This window comes from Phyllopteryx taeniolatus, chromosome 11, assembly GCF_024500385.1.
Source record: "Phyllopteryx taeniolatus isolate TA_2022b chromosome 11, UOR_Ptae_1.2, whole genome shotgun sequence".
In the NCBI taxonomy this organism is placed as follows: Eukaryota; Metazoa; Chordata; class Actinopteri; order Syngnathiformes; family Syngnathidae; genus Phyllopteryx; species Phyllopteryx taeniolatus.
The window spans coordinates 25,294,834-25,313,266 of NC_084512.1; the positions used below are offsets into that span (position 1 = coordinate 25,294,834).

Consider the following 18,433-nt stretch of genomic DNA (forward strand, 5'->3'; position numbering starts at 1 on the left):
CTCCAATTCTAAAATCTATACACTGGCTCCCAGTCAGCTTTAGAATAGATTTTAATGTTCTGCCACAACAAACAAAAATGTAAAGAAATGAGGCAAATTGAATTTTAATTAAAAATTTGTACGTCAACATGTACTTGAGCGGTGTAAATGTTTTTCTGCGTGAAGAAAATTTGTTCATTTTGCCTTAGTGTACTCTTCAGAATTCCAAAACATATTTGCTATAAAACTTTGTTTCCATTCAGGATAAGTATTTTTAATGGTTACAAAACATTCACTGTTCTGTACTCAAGATGGCGCCGAACGGTCTGGTCGCCTCGGTTATGTGCTCTCAAGTACTGTCTTATGTTTTGGTGTTTTTCGTTCGTCTTTGGAGACATTACGCGACTCCCTTACACAAGGGAAGACTTGCTAAACATTAGGTGGTCAACCCGGACTTTCTTTCACAAACCTTCACAAATCTGCTGTTTTTTGTCTGAGTTACTCAACGGAGCGGTGTCCGTGGTCTACGGAGCATGGAAGCGAGCGAAGGCTACACCATACAGGGAAGAGAGCCGGATTGCAGCTCAAGCAAGAATTCTGAGAAAATTCTGAATGCTGCTCCTGTTGATTCACCTCGCAAATCTACCCTACCCAACAAAATGGACAAGCTTTAATCTTCTCACAGGGACCAGTAAGGACTGGACCTTCCGCTGCCCTGTGCTTCACGGATACATGGCTTTGTGAACGCGTCCCCGATGGCGCCGTAATGCTTCCGGGCTTCCCAACTACACCGGGAAGACCGCATCACTGAGTTATCGGGGAAAACAAAAGGCGGTGGGATATTCTTCCATATCAACAAAAAATGGTGTATCCACGTCATGGATCTTAGCACAGGGTGCAGCCCAGACTTAGAGTTGCTGTTTTTGAACTGTAAGCCATTCTACTTGCAGCGCGAGTTCACCTCTTTCATCCTCATCGCTGCGTACATTCCTCCTCAAGATAATACGAATTCCGCACTACTAACGCTCGCTGAACAAGTAAACGAACACGAAAAAAAGCACCCAGATTCAAGCATCATTAATCTTGGGGACTTTAACAAAGCTAAACTCAACCACAAACTCCCTAAATACAAGCAACACATTGACTGTCCTACCAGGGAAAACAGCATACTAGACCACTGTTACACCACGCTAAATGACACATACCGTGCTATCCCCCGCGTAGCTCTGGGCTCGTCTGATCACTGCTTAATTCACTTAATACCAACATAAAGGAAAAATCTTAAATGTGCGAAGCCTGTGGTGAAAAGAGTGAAGTGGACCAATGAAGCAAAGTTAGAACTTCAAGACTGTTCAGACTGCACAGATTGGAGTGTCTTTGAAACTTCAACTGGCAGCTTGGATGAATATACGGACACTGTTACATCCTATATCAGATTCAGTGAATATGTGTGTGTGACACAAAGACATTTTACACTTTCAATAACAACCAGTCGTGGTTCACTGCCAAACTTAAGCAACTTCGCCTGGCTGAAGAGGACGCCTATCGAAGTGCTGAGAGATTCCTGTACAATTGCGCTAGAAAATATCTGACTAAAGAAATTAACATCGCAAAGAAAGATTTTGCAGGAAAGCAAGAGAAAGTTTACCGCTAACGACTCTAAATCAGTCAGGTGTGGATTACAATCGCTCACCAACTACAAGCGATCATCCCCCCAAACAGAGAACAAGAAAAGGACTAGCACACGACTTTAGCACCTTAACTGCAGATTTGAAAAGGACACTTTCAAACCCCACAGCCAGCTGCACTGCCAACCACCATAACACCTCTGACTCCCCCTCCTGCGTTGACCATCCACGAACAGGATGTGAGATGTATTTTCAAACAAAAAAACATCAACAAAGCGGTAGGCCCAGACCTTGTGTCCCCATCCTGCCTCAGTCTGCGCGGACCAGTTCGCTCGAGTCTTCACAGTGATCTTCAATAGATCTCTGGAACGGCGTGAAGTACCATCCTGCTTCAAACGCTCCAAGAAACCTGCAATCTCGGGTCTGAATGACTACATCTGTGGTCATGAAGTCCTTTGAATGCCCCGTGCTGGACCACCACAAGAGCGTCACGTGCCCTGCTGGACCCCCTGCAGTTTGCTTACCGAGCAAACAGGTCTGGGGATGACGCAGTCAACATGGGACTGCACTTCTTCCTAGAACGCCTCGACGGCATGGAGACCTATGCAAGGATCCTGTTTGTGGACTCCAGCTCTGCACTCAACACCATCATCCCTGAACTCGTTTCCTCCAAGCTTCTCCAGCTCAGCGTCTCATCTGCCAGTGGATTTACAGCTTCCTGACGGGCAGGACACAGCAGGCTGGGGCACACCACCTCACCACCAGCACCGGGGCCCCCCAAGGATGTGTCCTCTCTCCACTGCTCTTCTCTCTCTACACGAACGACTGCACCTCAACGCACCCGGCTGTCAAACTCCTGAAGTTTGCAGATGACACCATAGTCGTCGGCCTCATCAAAGACGGGGACGACTCTGCGTATCGATAGGAAGTGGAGCGGCTGGAGCTGTGGTGCGGCCTACACAACCTGGAGTTGTACACGGTCAAGACTGAAGGGATGATTGTGGACTTCAGGAGGCATCCTTCGCCACAGCTGCCCCTCACGCTGTCCAACTGCCCTGTGTCAACCGTCGAGACCTTCGTTTCCTGGGAATTACAGTCTCTCAGGACCTGAAGTGGGATACCAACATCAATGCCATCCTCAAAAAGGCCCAGCGGAGGATGTCCTTCCTGCAGCTTCTGAGGAAGCACGGCCTGCCACAGGAGCTGCTGAGGCAGTTCTACACAGCGGTCACCGAATCAGTCCTGTGTTTGTCCATCACAGTCTGGTTTGGTGCTGCCACAAAAAAAGGACAATCTCCGACTGCAATGGACAATCAAAACTGCTGAAAAAATTCTTGGTACCCCCCCTACCTGCCATTGAGGACTTGCACGCTGCCACAACTAAGACAAAGAGGATGCAAAATCCTCTTGGAACCTCCACATCCTTGTTACCACCTCTTCCAGCTCCTTCCCTCAGATAGGCGCCATCAAACAATGCAAACTAAAACTAGCAGACATTCCAACAGCTTCTTCCCTCTTGCTATTAACTTCTTAAACAGTTAACTTACAATTCCATTCCATTGTCTTGAGATTGTTGTCACATCTCTGTCGGCCCAATTATACATTATGCACTCACTGTAGTAGTCTTGCAACTCTGCACTATTTGCATATCTGTTGTTCACAAATACTGGCCACTCATGTGCAGCCTTGGCCCAAAGGTTAAGATCATCGCCTGCCACCGTGGGGGACTTAGGTTCAAGACCCCGACTGGACCATCCGCCAACGTCCCCCCGACTCACGGCTGTGGTGTCCTTGAACAAGACACTAATACCCTGAAATGCTCCCCTGGCGCTTCAGCTGCCCCCTGGTCCAGTGTGTTCCACTAACATGTTTATGTGTTCACTGTGATGGGTTAAATGCCTGAACTGGTTGCTAGCCAATCGCAGGCACGTACATTCGCACTCACAGTCACACCTACGGGCAATTTAGAGTCTCCAATTACGGCGGCCGACTGGTTAGAGCGTCAGCCTCACAGTTCTGAGGACCAGGGTCCAATCCCCAGCCCTGCCTGTGTGGAGTCTGCATCTTCTCCCCGTGCCTGCGTGGCTTTTCTCCGGGCACTCCGGTTTCCTCCCACATCCCAAAAACATGCATTAATTGGAGACTCAAAACCTTGAATGCAGCAATAGCAAACTTCTTCTTTTCCTTTTGGCTTGTCCCATTTGGGGTTTGCTACAGCGTGTCTAGCCTGGGAGCTCAATCCTCATCATCCTTCTACCTTCTATACTCACTATTTCTCCTCTGGACGTGTCCAAACCATTGAAGTCTGCTCTCTCTAACTTTGTCTGCACAACATCTAACCTTGGCCGTCCCTCTGATGAGCTAATTTCTAATTTTATCCAACCTGTTCACTCCTAGAGCGAACCTCAACATCTTCATTTCCGCCACCACCAGCTCTGCTTCATGTTGTCTCTTCAGTGGCACTCTCTAATCCATACATCATGGCTGGCATCACCACTGTCTTATAAACTTTCCCCTTCATCCTAGCAGACAATCTTCTGTCAGATAACACACCTGACACCTTCCTCCGCCCTTCCAACCTGCTTGGACCCGTTTCTTCACTTCCTGACCACACTCACCATTGCTCTGGGCTGTTGACCCCAAGTATTTAAAGTCCTCCGCTCTTGCTATCTCTTTGCCCTATCTCAGAATCAAAATCATCTTTATTTGCCAAGTATGTCCAAAAAAAAAAAAAACACAAGGAATTTGTCTCCGGTAGTTGGAGCCGCTCTAGTACGACAACAGACAGTCAATTGACAGAGAACACTTTGGAGACATAAAGACATTGACAAAAAAAAAAAACAGTCGCTGAGCAATAAAGGGTTGCTAGTTGTCTGGTAATGCCGGTAAAAAAAATTTTGGGACAATTGTGCAAAAGAAGCAGAGTCCTCGAGCACTTAGAGCAGTTCGAATCACTAATATTGCAATAGTCCGGTGCAAAGTGCGCCGAGACTTCAAGGAGTGTATGCAGTTTAAAGTGACGAGTAGTGCGATAATCTGGGACAATGTTGATTGTGCAAATGTTGCAGATACTCCTCAATCAGTGTGCAAATGGAGCAGATGCTACTCTGGCATGAGTGGCCAGTATTGGTCAACAACAGATATGCAAATAGTGCAGCGTGGCGAGACTACTATAGTGAGTGCACGAGTAATGTATAATTGGCCACACAGAAATGTGACAACGAACTCGTCAAAAAATTTTCCAGCATGTTGTAATGGAATTGTAGGTTAGCTGTTTAAGAAGTTGATTGCAAGAGGGAAGAAGCTGCTGGAATGTCTGCTAGTTCTCGTTTGCATTGATCGGTAGGGCCTACCTGAGGGAAGGAGCTGGTGACCGGGATGTGGATGGTCCGAGAGGATTTTGCACGCTCTTGTCTTAGTTCTGGCAGCGTGCAAGTCCTCAAGGATGGGTAGGAGGGTACCGACAATCCTTTCAGCAGTTTTGATTGTCCGTTGCAGTCGGAGTTTGTCCTTTTTTGTAGCAGCACCAAACCAGACTGTGATGGAAGAACACAGGACTGATTTGATGACCGCTGTGTAGAACTGTCTCAGCAGCTCCGGTGGCAGGCCGTGCTTTCTCAGAAGCCGCAGGAAGTACATCCTCTACTGGGCCTTTTTGAGGACGGAGTTGATGTTGGTCGCCCACGTCAGGTCCTGGGAAACTGTCATTCCCAGGAACTTGAAGGTCTCGACGGTTGACACAAGGCAGCTGGACAATGTGAGGGGCAGCTGTGGCGAAGGATGCCTCCTGAAGTCCACGATCATCTCTACAGTCTTGAGCGTGTTCAGCTCCAGGTTGTGTCAGCCGCACCACAGCTCCAGCCACTCCGCTTCCTGTCGATATGCAGACTTCAGGAGTTTGACAGCCGGGTGCGCTGAGGTGCAGTCGTTCGTGTAGAGAGAGAGGACACAACTTGAGGACGCCCCAGTGTTGATGCTGCGTGTGGATGAGGTGGCCTCCCCCAGCCTCACCTGATGTGTCCTGCCCGTCAGAAAGCTGTAAAACCACTGGCAGATGGCAGGTGAGACGCTGAGCTGGAGAAGCTTGGAGGAAAAGAGTTCAGGGATGATGGTGTTGAATGCTGAGCTGAAGTCCACAAACAGGATCCTCGCGTAGGTCCCTGCACTGTCGAGGTGTTCCAGGATGAAGTGCAGTCCCATGTTGACTGCATCATCCGCAGACCTGTTCGCTCGGTAGGAAAACTGCAGGGGGTCCAACAGGGGACCTGTGACGCTCTTGAGGTGGTCCAGCACGATACGTTCAAAGGACTTCATAACCACAGATGTCAAGGCGACAGGCCTGTAGTCATTTAGACCCGAGATTGCAGGTTTCTTGGGCACTGGAATGATGGTGGAGCGTTTGAAACGGGATGGTACTTCGCACAGTTCCAAGTTAGGACGTGTTAACCGTAAATATAAAAAGAATACAATGATTTGTTAATCCTTTTGAACCTATATTCAATTAAATACACTACAAAGACAAGATATTTATTGTTCAAACTGATAAACATCAGTTTTTTTGTTGTTGCAAATATTCATTCATTTTGAATTTGATGCTGCAAGACGTTCCAAAAAAAAGCTGGGACGGGCATGTTTACAAATGTCACCTTTCCGTTTAACAACACTCAATAAGTGTTTGGAAACTGAGGACACTGACTGTTCAAGCTATTTTGGTGTACTTCTTTCCCATTCTTACATGATGTCCAACTTCTGTTGGTCAACAGTCCAGGGTCTCTGTTGTCGTAATTTACGCCTCGTAATGCGCCACACATTTTTTGTGTGAGACGGGTCTGGGTTGCTAGCAGTCTAGTACTCGCACTCTTTTTCTATGAAGCAACGCTGTTGTAACACATATACAACCCCAATTCCAATGAAGTTGAGACGTTGTGTTAAACATAAATAAAAACAGAATACAATGATTTGCAAATCATGTTCAACCTATATTTTCAATAAACATTTGGGAACTGAGGACACTAATTGTTGAAGCTTTGTAGGTGGAATTCTTTCCCATTCTTGCTTAATGTACAGCTCCAGCTGTTCAGCAGTCGGGGGTCTCTGTTGTCGTATTTTACACTTCATAATGCGCCACACATTTTCAATGGGAGACAGGTCTGGACTGCAGGCAGGCCAGTCTAGTACCCGCACTCTTTTACTACGAAGCCACGCTGTTGTAACACATGCAGAATGTGGTTTGGCATTGTCTTGCTGAAATAAGCAGGGGCGTCCATGCAAAGACGTTGCTTGGATGGCAGCATATGTTTCTCCAAAACCTGTAGGTACCTTTCAGCATTAATGGTGTCTTCACAGATGTGTAAGTTACCCATGCCATTGGCATTAACACAGTCCCATACCATCACAGATGCTGGCTTTTGAACTTTGCGTCCATAACAGTCCGGATGGTTCTTTCCCTCTTTGGCCGGAGGACACGACGTCCACAATTTCCAAAAACAATTTGAAATGTGGAACCACAGAACACTCTTCCACTTTGCATCAGTCCATCTTCGATGAGCTCGGGCCCAGAGAAGCCGGTGGCGTTTCTGGCTGTTGTTGATAAATGGCTTTTGCTTTGCATAGTAGTTTCAAGTTGCACTTACTGGTGTAGCGCCGATCTGTATTTACAGACATTGGTTTTCTGAAGTGTTCCCGAGTCCATGTGGTGATATCCTTTACACATTGATGTCAGTTTTTGATGCACTGCTGCCTGAGGGATCGAAGGTCACGGGCATTCAATGTTGGTTTTAGGCCTTGCCACTTTCATGCAGTGATTTCTCCAGATTCTCTGAAACTTTTGATGATATTATGGCCCGTAGATGATGAAATCCCTCAATTCCTTGCAATTGTACGTTGAGGAACATTGTCCTTAAACTGTTTGATTATTTTCTCACCCACTTGTTCTCAAAGAGGTGAACCTCGCCCCATCTTTGCTTGTGAATGACTGAGCAATTCAGGGAAGCTCCTTTTCTACCCAATCATGGTACCCACCTGTTCCCAATGAGCCTGTTCACCTGTGGGATGTTCCAAACAGGTGTTTGATGAGCATTCCGCAACTTTCTCACTCTTTTTTGCCACCTGTCCCAGCTTTATTGGAACGTGTTTCAGCCATAACATTCTAAGTTCATGATTATTTGCTATAAACAATAAGGTTTATCAGTTTGAACATGAAATATCTTGTCTTTGTAGTGTATTCAATTAAATATAGGTTGAACATGATTTGCAAATCATTGTATTCTGATTTTATATATGTTTAACACACCGTCCCAACTTCATTGGAATTGGGGTTGTACATGTGTTACAACAGCGTTGCTTCATAGAAAAAGAGTGCGAGTACTAGACTGGTCTGCCAGCAACCCAGACCCGTCTCACACAAAAAATGTGTGGCGCATAGGTTGAACATATTTTGCAAATCATTGTATTCTGTTTTTATTTAGGTTTAACACAATGTCCCGACTTCATTGGAATTGGGGTTTTAGATCCCAAATATACCAAATTAAAGGATGGACTCTCTTCTTTCAGCAGGAAAAAAAGATTGATTGTACCTTTTCCCCTTATTTAGGTATGTGCAGTGAAACATACGTACGTTTTTTTGTTTTTTGGTCGTGTCACAGAATATGGAGAGAATTACCTTTTTGTGAAAAGCAGCTTTTATGCAACAGTTACTTCAATGCTTGTATATGTTTTTGTTTTTGTCACATCTCGGACATCTGAAAGTTTTTTCATTGGATAATCCAGCTAAAACAACACTTCGGAATGGCCTTTGATTGCAAAATAATCATGTATTTAGCTATATAATGCAATGAGAGCGACGCAAACTCACCGGAATTCATTTCAGTCATTACTGTTTCTGTTATTTCCTGGCTGTTGACATGGTCCTCGTCATACAAGACCTGTTATGCACATTTCTGACACAAACATACAATTGTGCCAACTACTAAAATACATAGTCTGCATTTACTATATCTCTTCGAGTGAAAAAATGCTTCAGCTCATCCGACTTCCAGCCTGTATGTGCCACCATTTTTGGCCTGCAAACATTGCTGTTTGCATACAATCAAGCCTGAGAGGTCTGTTTGTCAAATATAAAATGGTGCATCGCTCCTCTCTGCTGGCGGTTTTCAGTAGAAAACAAATGAAACCCAGTTTGAAATTTACACTGTAGTTATGTCAGGCACTTCTCTGGCCAATGCCGTGAAAAAACATATTTGACGAGAAAGCTCGTAAAAGGTAGGGTATGTATCGATTCTACTCGACGAGTTAATACGTCAACGGCATTGAATGAGTTAAGTTAGCCCAGACATTCTGACTTTTGGTGGTTGTAACTCAATGGGGGTCTGGGTAGTTGAGTTACTTTGTCTTTGGAATGGACTCTTTCTTGATGGCCATTTTGTCCTTTGAAGATAGGTTGGGTTCTGTCTTTTTGGAAGTCGGCGGTATTTGTTACACACGCAATGCTGTGAGCTAGGTTGTGTATTCATACCCTCACAGAGTCATCAGCTGAGTATGAGCCTTAAAAACACAATACCATGAAAATTGTTGTGTCCAAATGCGCACATTGGCATACAAATTATTTGGAACGAGCGAGCCAGGTGCCTGGGCAGCCACCACTTTGTTCTCCTGCTGCAGTCGAGCTATCCCTACCAGGGGTTGCAAATCAGAGAAGCTAGGTCACTTAAACGAAGAGGCATATATGATCTGTCAAACATTACAAATTATTCACAAACGCATTTATTGAAATGGTGAAGTAATCAATGATTAAATGTTTTTCTTTCATCGAATGTCAACCGAAATCACAGTGTTTGCTAAATGCAATAGAGAGAGACATTGCTGATTATGGCATCAAATGACCTTGGTGTAAGGAAGCAAGCACCATCCATTTTTGCTTCAGAGATTATGCTATTTGTGTAACATTTTCTTCTTATTACCGTTTTTTTCTTGCGTTTATCTACAATGTTAAATAAATGATACTTGTCTTCAGGTCCCAGAGACCAGTGGCCAATATTATTGGTGCTTGCGCCCCTTGGTGGTGTGATGTGTGTAGTTAGGGCAGTGATTCTCAACCAGTGTGCCTGGGCACATTAGTGTGCCGTGAGCGCTTTTCAGGTTTGCTGTGGGAAATTATAAAATGTTTCTTAATTGCTCAAAAAATTATTTATTTACAAGAAATAATGTTTCTTTGTTCATCTATTTATGCTAGTGAGGCATAGTGACAGACGGAACAAATAAATGCTCTTCTATTAGATGGCAGGAAGTACATACAGTAATTGATGTATCCACTTTTTGTGACATTTTTGTTTGTTGGTGTGCCGTGAGATTTTTCAATTGTAAAATATGTGCCTTGGCTCCATAAAGGTTGAAAATCACTGAATTAGGGAGATGAGTCATCGGCGACAGGAGTGGAGAAAAAGTCCCGTGGAAGAATCCAGCCAATCTTGAGGCCCAATATTTACAGATCACACATTGTAAACATTTGTGACGTTAGTTACACATTTGTGACTTGCGCATTTCTGGCTCTCGTTACACATTGATGACTTACGCGTTTGTGACGCTTGTTACCCATTTGTGACTTTAGTTACACATTTGTAACTCACCCTACATAAGCATTTGTGACTGGTTACAAATACAGATTTTTTTTTTTCCACATTTGTGGAATGAAATACACATTTGCAAATGGTTTGAGCATTTTCAACCGAAATTATCTTCCAAACCATATAAAAGGGCATCAAAGATTGTAAAAAAATAAATTTAAAAATGTGATTGCATGGTACCTTTAAGCATTTCAACATTTTTCTGAAATAATTCTGACAGTGCGCCGACAAACGTGAACACTGACACTGCACCATAAAACAATGTTTTTTTATTGTTTTATTGTCATCAATTGTAAAAGGGCATATTGTTGTATTATTATAAAGTTTGTAAATAGATCAAACAGTTCCTCCTCTACGTACCGGGGTTTCTTTGAAAAACAAAACAAAACATGCTTTCTGCTGTGCTCATCTCATTGAGAGAAGTACAAATGATCACTCTTCTGCCTTATTTCTTGAGCATCTTTGATTGCATTCGCCAAACAAAGAAATCACACCAAACACATCGGTGGGAATTCCTCTGCATCTTAAAATGGTATTATATATATATATATATATATATATATATATATATACACAGTGGGTAGAGAACGTATTCAGACCCCCTTACATTTTTCACTGTTATATTGCAGCCATTTGCTAAGATAATTTTTCTTTTTTCCCCCCTCATTAATGTGCACCCAGCGCCCCATTTTGCCAGAAAAAACGGAATTGTTGAAATTTTTGCAGAATAAAAAAGAAAAACTGAAATATCACACAGCCATAAGTATTCAGACCCTTTGCTCAGTATTTAGTAGAAGCACCCTTTTGAGCTAATACAGCCATGAGTCTTTTTGGGAACACACACACCTGGATTTGGAGATCCTCTGCCATTCCTCCTTGCAGATCCTCTCCAGTTTTGTCAGGTTGGATGGTGAACATTGGTGGACAGCCATTTTCAGGTCTCTCCGGAAATGCTCTTTTGGGTTTAAGTCAGGGCTCTGGCTGGGCCATTCAAGAACCGTCACTGAGTTGTTCTGAAGCCACTCCTTTGTTATTTTAGCTGTGTGCTTAGGGTCATTGTCTAGTTGGAAGGTGAACCTTCAGCCCAGTCTGAGGTCCTGAGCACTCTGGAGAAGGTTTTCATCGAGGATATCCGTGTACTTGGCCACATTCATCTGTCTTTCGATTGCAAACAGATGTCCTGTTCCACCACCATGCTTCACTGTTGGGACTGTATTGGACAGGTGATGAGCAGTGCCTGGTTTGCTCCACACATACCGCTTAGAATTAAGGCCAACAATTTCTATCTTGGTCTCATCAGACCAGAGCATCTTATTTCTCAACATCTTGGGAGTTATTCAGGTGTTTTTTTTTTTTTTTTTTAGCAAACTCCATGCGGGCTTTCATGTGTCTTGTACTGAGGACAGGCTTCCATTGGGCCACTCTGGCATAAAGCCCCGACTGGTGGAGGGCTGCAGTGATGGTTGACTTTCTAGAACTTTCTCCCATCTCCCGACTGCATCTCTGGAGCTCAGCCACAGTGATCGTTGGGTTCTTCTTTACCTCTCTCACCAAGGCTCTTCTCCCCTGATTGTCCAGTTTGGCCAGGCGGCCAGCCCTAGGAAGGGTTCTGGTCATCCCAAACGTCTTCCATTTCAGGATTATGGAGGCCACTGTGCTCTTAGGAACCTTAAGTGCAGCAGATATTTTCTTTGTAACCTTGAACAGATCTGTGCTTTGCCACAATTCTGTCTCTGAGCTCTTAAGGCATTTCCTTTGACCTCATGATTCTCTTTTGCTCTGACATGCACTCTGAGCTGTAAGGTCTTATATAGACAGGTGTGTGGATTTCCTAATCAAGTCCAATCATCCATCCATCCATTTTCTGAGCCGCTTCTTCTCACTAGGGTCGCGGGCATGCTGGAGCCTATCCCACCTATCATCGGGGAGGAGGCGGGGCACACCCTGAACTGGTTGCCAGCCAATCGCAGGGCACCTATAAACAAACAACCATTCGCACTCACATTCACACCTACGGGCAATTTAGAGTCTCCAATTCATGCATGTTTTTGGGATGTGGGGGGAAACCGGAGTGCCCGGAGAAAACCCACACAGGCACGGGGAGAACATGCAAACTCCACACAGGCCGGGGATTGAACCCCGGTCCTCAGAACTGTGAGGCTGACACCGTGCCGCCTCAATTCCAATCAGTATAATCAAACACAGCTGGACTCCAATGAAGGTGTAGAACCATCAAGAATGATCAGAAGAAAAGGACAGCACCCAAGGTAAATATGAGTGTCACAGCCAAGGGTCTGAATACTTATGGCTGTGTGATAGTTTTTCTTTTTTAATAAATCTGCAAAAAATTCAACAATTCAATCTTTTTCTGTCAATATGGGGTGTTGTGTGTATATTAATGAGGAAAAAACTTAACTTAAATGATTTTAGCAAATGGCTGCAATATAACAAGACTGACAAATTGAAGGGGGTCTGAATACTTTCCGTACCCACTGTATGTATAATAGGCACTCTTGACTTTTGAATAATTTTTTGGGGGAAAAATGCGCATTATACACGCGACATTACGTTAAAAAAATTACATTTACTTTTTAAAAATATACTGAAAGTATATGTTAACAGGATTATGGTTAAGTTTTATTTTTGTATTAATTGATATTTTTCATTAATCAGAAAAATATTTCCTGGTGTGAAACCCTATTTTTATTTTTTTCATTAATCAAAACTTTATATTTGCTGTTCTATTTATGCCACCGTCATATAGTCTAGTCAGTCTACATGTGTGCTGTTCGGTCCCGGTACGACAGGTGTCAGAGTTTGGTCCGCATTGCTGGCAGTAAGTCGGATTCGTTTCAGGTGAGGGTTGGACTCGCCAAGGCTGCCCTTTGTCACCAATTCTGTTCATAACGTTTATGGACAGAATTTCCAGGCACAGCCGAACCGTATAGGTTGTCCGGTTTGGTGGAGCAGTTTGCATCACTGTGTGAACCGGTTGGGATGAAAGTCAGCACCTCCAAATCTGAGACTATGGTCCTCAGTCGGAAAAGGGTGGAGTGGCTTCTCCAGTTCAGGAAAGAGATCCTGCCCCAAGTGGAGGACTTGTTCACGAGTGAGGGAAGAATGGAACAGGAGATCGACAGATGGAACGGTGCACCTTCTGCCGTGATGCGGACTTTGTATCGGTCCGTTGTGGTGAAGAAGGAGCTAAGCCGAAAGGCGAAGCTCTCCATTTACCAGTCGATCTACATTCTTACCCTCACCGATGGTCACGAGCTGTGGGTCGTCCCAGATACAAGTGGCCGAAATGAGTTTCCTCTGCAGTGTGTCCGGACTCTCCCTTAGAGAGATGGTGAGAAGCTTGGTCATCCGAGAGGGGCTCAGTCAAGCTGCTGTTCCTCTGCATTGAGAGGAGTCAGATGAGGTGGCTCGGGCATCTGATTAGGATGCTTCCTGGACCCCTCGCTGGTGAGGTGTTCCGGGCATGTCCCACCGGAAGGAGGCCCCGGCCTGAGACGACCCAGGACACGCTGGAGAGACTATGTGTCCCGGCTGGCCTGGGAATGCCTCGCGAAGTGGCTGGGGAGAGTGAAGTCTGGGCTTCCCTGCTAAAACTACTTCTCCCGCGACCCGACCTCGGATAAGTGGAAGCAAATGTGTGTGTGTGTGTGTGCGTGTGCGTGTGTGTGGGTGTGGGTGTGGTATTATAATTTTTTAAATTCCTGATTTTGTGGGTTTTTTGAGCTGGAAGCCAAAATTATGTAAAAATAAACAAATACTTGAAATTGTTCTATTGGGCCCTGAATCTATAATCTATGAAAGTTTCACTTTTTGAATGGAATTATGGAAATAAATCTTTCCATGACATTCAAATTTTTGGGAAATGGTCTGGGAAGTATTCCCTCACCTGCCTTGACTCAGATATGATTTTAAGTGATATCCCATTCTAAATCCAGATGGTTAAATATGATGTTGGTCTACCTTTTGCAGCTATAACAGCTTCAACTCTTGGGAAGGCTTTTTACAAGGTTGTGGAGTGAGTTTGTGGGAATTTTTGCCCATTCTTCCTGGAGCATATTTGTGAGGTCACGCACTGATTTTGGACTAGAAGGCCTGGCTCTACTTAAAATCAACCCAAAGGTGTTCTATTAGCTTGAAGACAGGACTCTATGCAGACCAGTCAAGTTCATTCATACCAAATTCACTCATCCATGTCTTTATGGACCTTGCTTTGTGGACCAGTGCACAGACATGTTGGAACAGGAAGGGGTAATCCCCAGTCTTGTTTGACTGTCCAAAATATCTTGGTATGCTGAAACATTCACAGTTCCTTTCAGTGGACTATTTTGGACATTTCCAACTATGTGGGGACAGTTTGGAGATGACACCTTCCTGTTCCAACATGATTGTGCATCAGTGCACAAATCAAGGTTCATAAAGACACGGATGAGAGAGTTTGATGTGGATGAATTTGACTGGCCTGTTTCTGGAAAAATGGTCATGAATCCCCATAAACCCACTCCTAAACCTTGTGGAAAACCTTCCCAGAAGAGTTTAAGATGTTATCATTCATCGGGATTGTTCATTGTACTATTTGGTATTTACGAATGCGTCAACTGGCTTTCTGTCTCCAGATTCTACCCACAGCCCAACGACTACTTGATGAGCTGTTATCCTCTCAGTCTACTGCAATCAACACTATGTGTGGAGCTCCAGGTAAAACAGCCCGAAACATCCCATTGTTCTCAACCTTGTATGCTTGCAGTGCTGTTCAATGGGAATAAGCTGGTGAACTATATGAATTTGTATTCAATGACTCACAATAAAATAATAATAAAACATGTCTGTCTGTGTGTGTGTGTGTGTTTGAAGACCCCACTGCTGGACCTTCAGCCTCTGATCAAAGCACCTGGTATTTGGATGAATCGACCCTCAGTGACAACATCAAAAAGACATTGCATAAGTTCTGTGGGCCTTCACCTGTCGTCTTCAGGTTGTTTAATTCTCATACAAATCCTGAAACACACTATCAAGGTTTCCCTTGTTGGTTAATTTGTCATACTAGAATGTTTTTACTGACTCAGTTAATTATTTCAACGGCTCAATAGCACGCATTTTTTAACAAAGGTTCATTATGTTCACCCAATTATTGCTATTATTTGTTAAAAGTCAAATTCATGTTAAGAAAAAAAGCCTTATTATGCATGCTGACATTGGTGGTTGTGTGTGGCTCTGCCTGTATCTTCATTGTATCTTCTATAACTCCAAAAGTACTGTTTGTAGTAGCGACGTGACAAGATTTTCACAAAATGTCAATCTGTCAAAACGTCTCGTTGGAATTGCCACTTCAACCTACAACATCGCACCAAGAATTTCGAAAATCGGATGATGGGTTCCGGAGAAATTGAGCTTAATGTGCGGGGGGGGAAAATGGCCTTTCGGGGGAACGCTTTTTCTTTTGTGTGTGATAGCCTTTCAAAAATCTGATCCAAAAAACATCTTCAAATTAGAGGTAAACAGTAAAACTTCATTATTTCTCAATGTATCTCTGCAAAGATTTGCACACTAATACAATTACCCAAGCTGAATACAATTCTGAACTTATTTCCTATGAACATGCTCATGTAAACCCGCTAATTCACATAAATTGGCAGTTTGTCAAAATGTCCAAATTTTTTTAAAGGAACTGAAATGTGGACATAATACAGTATATGAACCCGTAATGTACTTTTCAAAATATAGAACATTTTGATGTCAGCGTTGGTTAGCATGGTAACAGGAGTTTTGTAATAGAATTACGTGATTTTACTAGATGGATTTGGCTGAAATTTATGCATCTACTTATAAAATGTTTGTGTGAAACTATAAACTCCTTGATACTGTAGATGCCTGAATTTGTAAAACCCCGCCACAAAGCTAGACTTTCCTAACCTCGACACCAATATCTTGAGAAATTGCCTTTATAAATGGTTGAAAGTTTTTATTTGCATGAAGGAAAGTATCATGGAAAAGCTGTGAATATTTAAAGCTGTCATTTTGAGTAGATAATACAGTATATACAGTAGATTATATAAAAGTCGATAGTTATGACACAGACTGCCGTTTTTCAGGTTGTGTTCATTTTGGGTTAAACAATTTGTTGTTCCTGGTCAGAAATGACCGTTCCATTAAGACTCACCATGAAAACTGTATTAATCCACATTATTACTACTTGTTGAGCGAGATCTCTGAATTAACTTTTGGTGACTATTACAAGTTTGGAACTATGTATTTAGTGGCCTGTGTGCCTTATTGGTCTGATCTTATACACTTGAAAGAGGTCCCACCCAAGGTTTTCCTCTGTTGTTTCTTCTGATCGTCCCCACCGTGATCAATATTTTTGGGAGCTCTTCCATACCAAGGTGAAGAAATTCTCACATTATTGTTTGTCCCTTGAGATCTCCAGAACCACAAGCTTCCCTAGGTTCTTTTCGAGAGCACCGTCTGTCCCAGTATAGACCTGCATTTTACGTGCATAACTTGTCATGGCATCACGTTGCCCATATCTTTGACGGCATGACGCTCATCCACTGTGACATTTAGACCGAGGTTAGAGATGCGTGGCAGACGCTCCAGCCACTTGTCCCAAACTTGTCTGGTTGCTTCCAGTTCATCTTGATGATGGCCTGGTCTTCCATCCGGATTGTCTCACACACACACATCAAGATTATCCGTGACAACGTGGAATTTTGGGAGCGTAATGGTGACCCGAAAACTTGAACATCCAGACTCTGCATCACATAAACTGTTTGTATGTGTGTTTTTGGATGTGTACACACCAGCCAAAATCTGTCTCTCTGGGTACGCGACTTGCAGTTTTCTCTGTTTCCCCTCTAGGTTTGTCATGTTTACCACCAAAGTGGTTACAATGGACTCAGTCAGGAACAGTACAAAACAGGATTTGATGTCATCAGTCTGTAATACTGCATATTTTGTAGGTCCTGGGGTTATCCTGATGACATTTTTAGCTGGTAGAACACTAGGATAGGTTCCCATTCTTTGACTTGAATGTGACAGCAACCTCACCATGGTCGTCCTCTTCATCACTGTATTCCTCATCAATTATTTCTTGGTATGGATTATATTCCATGTCATCTTCAGTTTCTGACATGTACCTCTCAAATCCATCCTCACTGTCATTTTTCTGTCCTCTCCCCTCCTCATCAATGTGATGACCATCAAAGACAGCGGCTGAAATAAGTATTTAAAACGTCACCATTTTTCTCACTAAATATACTTCCAAAGGTGCTATTGATGTTGGGGACAACCCAAGTAATCCATACAAGTAATCCATACATACAAAGAAAGTAGAACAAATAAGATCAGAAATTAAGTTGTGTGTAAAAACGTGAAATGACACAGGGAAAAAGTACTGAACACATGAAGAAAGGGAGGTGCAAAAAGGCATGGAAAGCTAATACAACACCTCAAATTTATCAATAATCAAACAGCAATCCAGCCCCTTGTCACCGCAAATGAATATCAGCTGGTTCAGTCCAAAATGATGGCCTACAAAAAGGTCTCATTGCCAAGGTGTGAGTCAAGACACATCTCATGAGCGGTAAGAGCAAAAAGCTGTCTCAAGACCATCGCAAACAAATTGTTGCAAAACATAACGATGGCATTGGTTACAGGTGCATATCTAAGGTTCTGAATATTCCAGTGAGCACGGTTAAGACCAGAATACGTAAGTGGAAAGCAAATCATACCACCATAAATTTTCCTCGATCAGGTGCTGCTCGCAAGATTTCTGCCTGAGGAGTGCAAAGAAGAATCAGAAGAGCCAAGGACCACCTGTGGGAAGCTTCAAAAAGACCTGGAATTAGCAGGTACTGTTGTCACAAGAAAAACAGTGAGTGATGTACTCCGCTGCCAAGGCCTGTATGCACCCTCACCACGCAAGACCCCATTGCTGGAAAAAAAAGCTTGTCAAAGCTTGTTTAAAGTTTGCTGAACAACATTTGGACAAACCAGTGAAATATGGGCAAAATGTAGTCTGGTCAGATAAGAGCAAAATTGAACTGTTTGGATGCCATAATGCACACCACGTTTGGAGGAGAAATGGCACTGCACATCACCCTAAAAGCACCATACCAACAGTGAAGTTCGGAGGTGGGAACATGATGGTGTGGGGCTGCTTTTCAGCAAACGGTACTGGTAAACTTCACA

At 43.5% G+C, this 18,433-nt stretch overlaps 1 protein-coding gene across 5 annotated transcripts in view; it reads left to right on the top strand.

Annotated features, from left to right (window-relative positions):
- Positions 1–18,433, top strand: part of zswim8 (zinc finger, SWIM-type containing 8) — a 231,123-nt gene that overhangs the window by 77,238 nt on the left and 135,452 nt on the right. For all 5 annotated transcript variants that reach the window (XM_061788842.1, XM_061788844.1, XM_061788843.1 and 2 more), the window contains exons 6-7: positions 14,860–14,941; positions 15,098–15,218. In XM_061788842.1, coding sequence (XP_061644826.1) covers positions 14,860–14,941; positions 15,098–15,218 — 203 coding nt within the window. The remainder of the gene's footprint in view (positions 1–14,859; positions 14,942–15,097; positions 15,219–18,433) is intronic.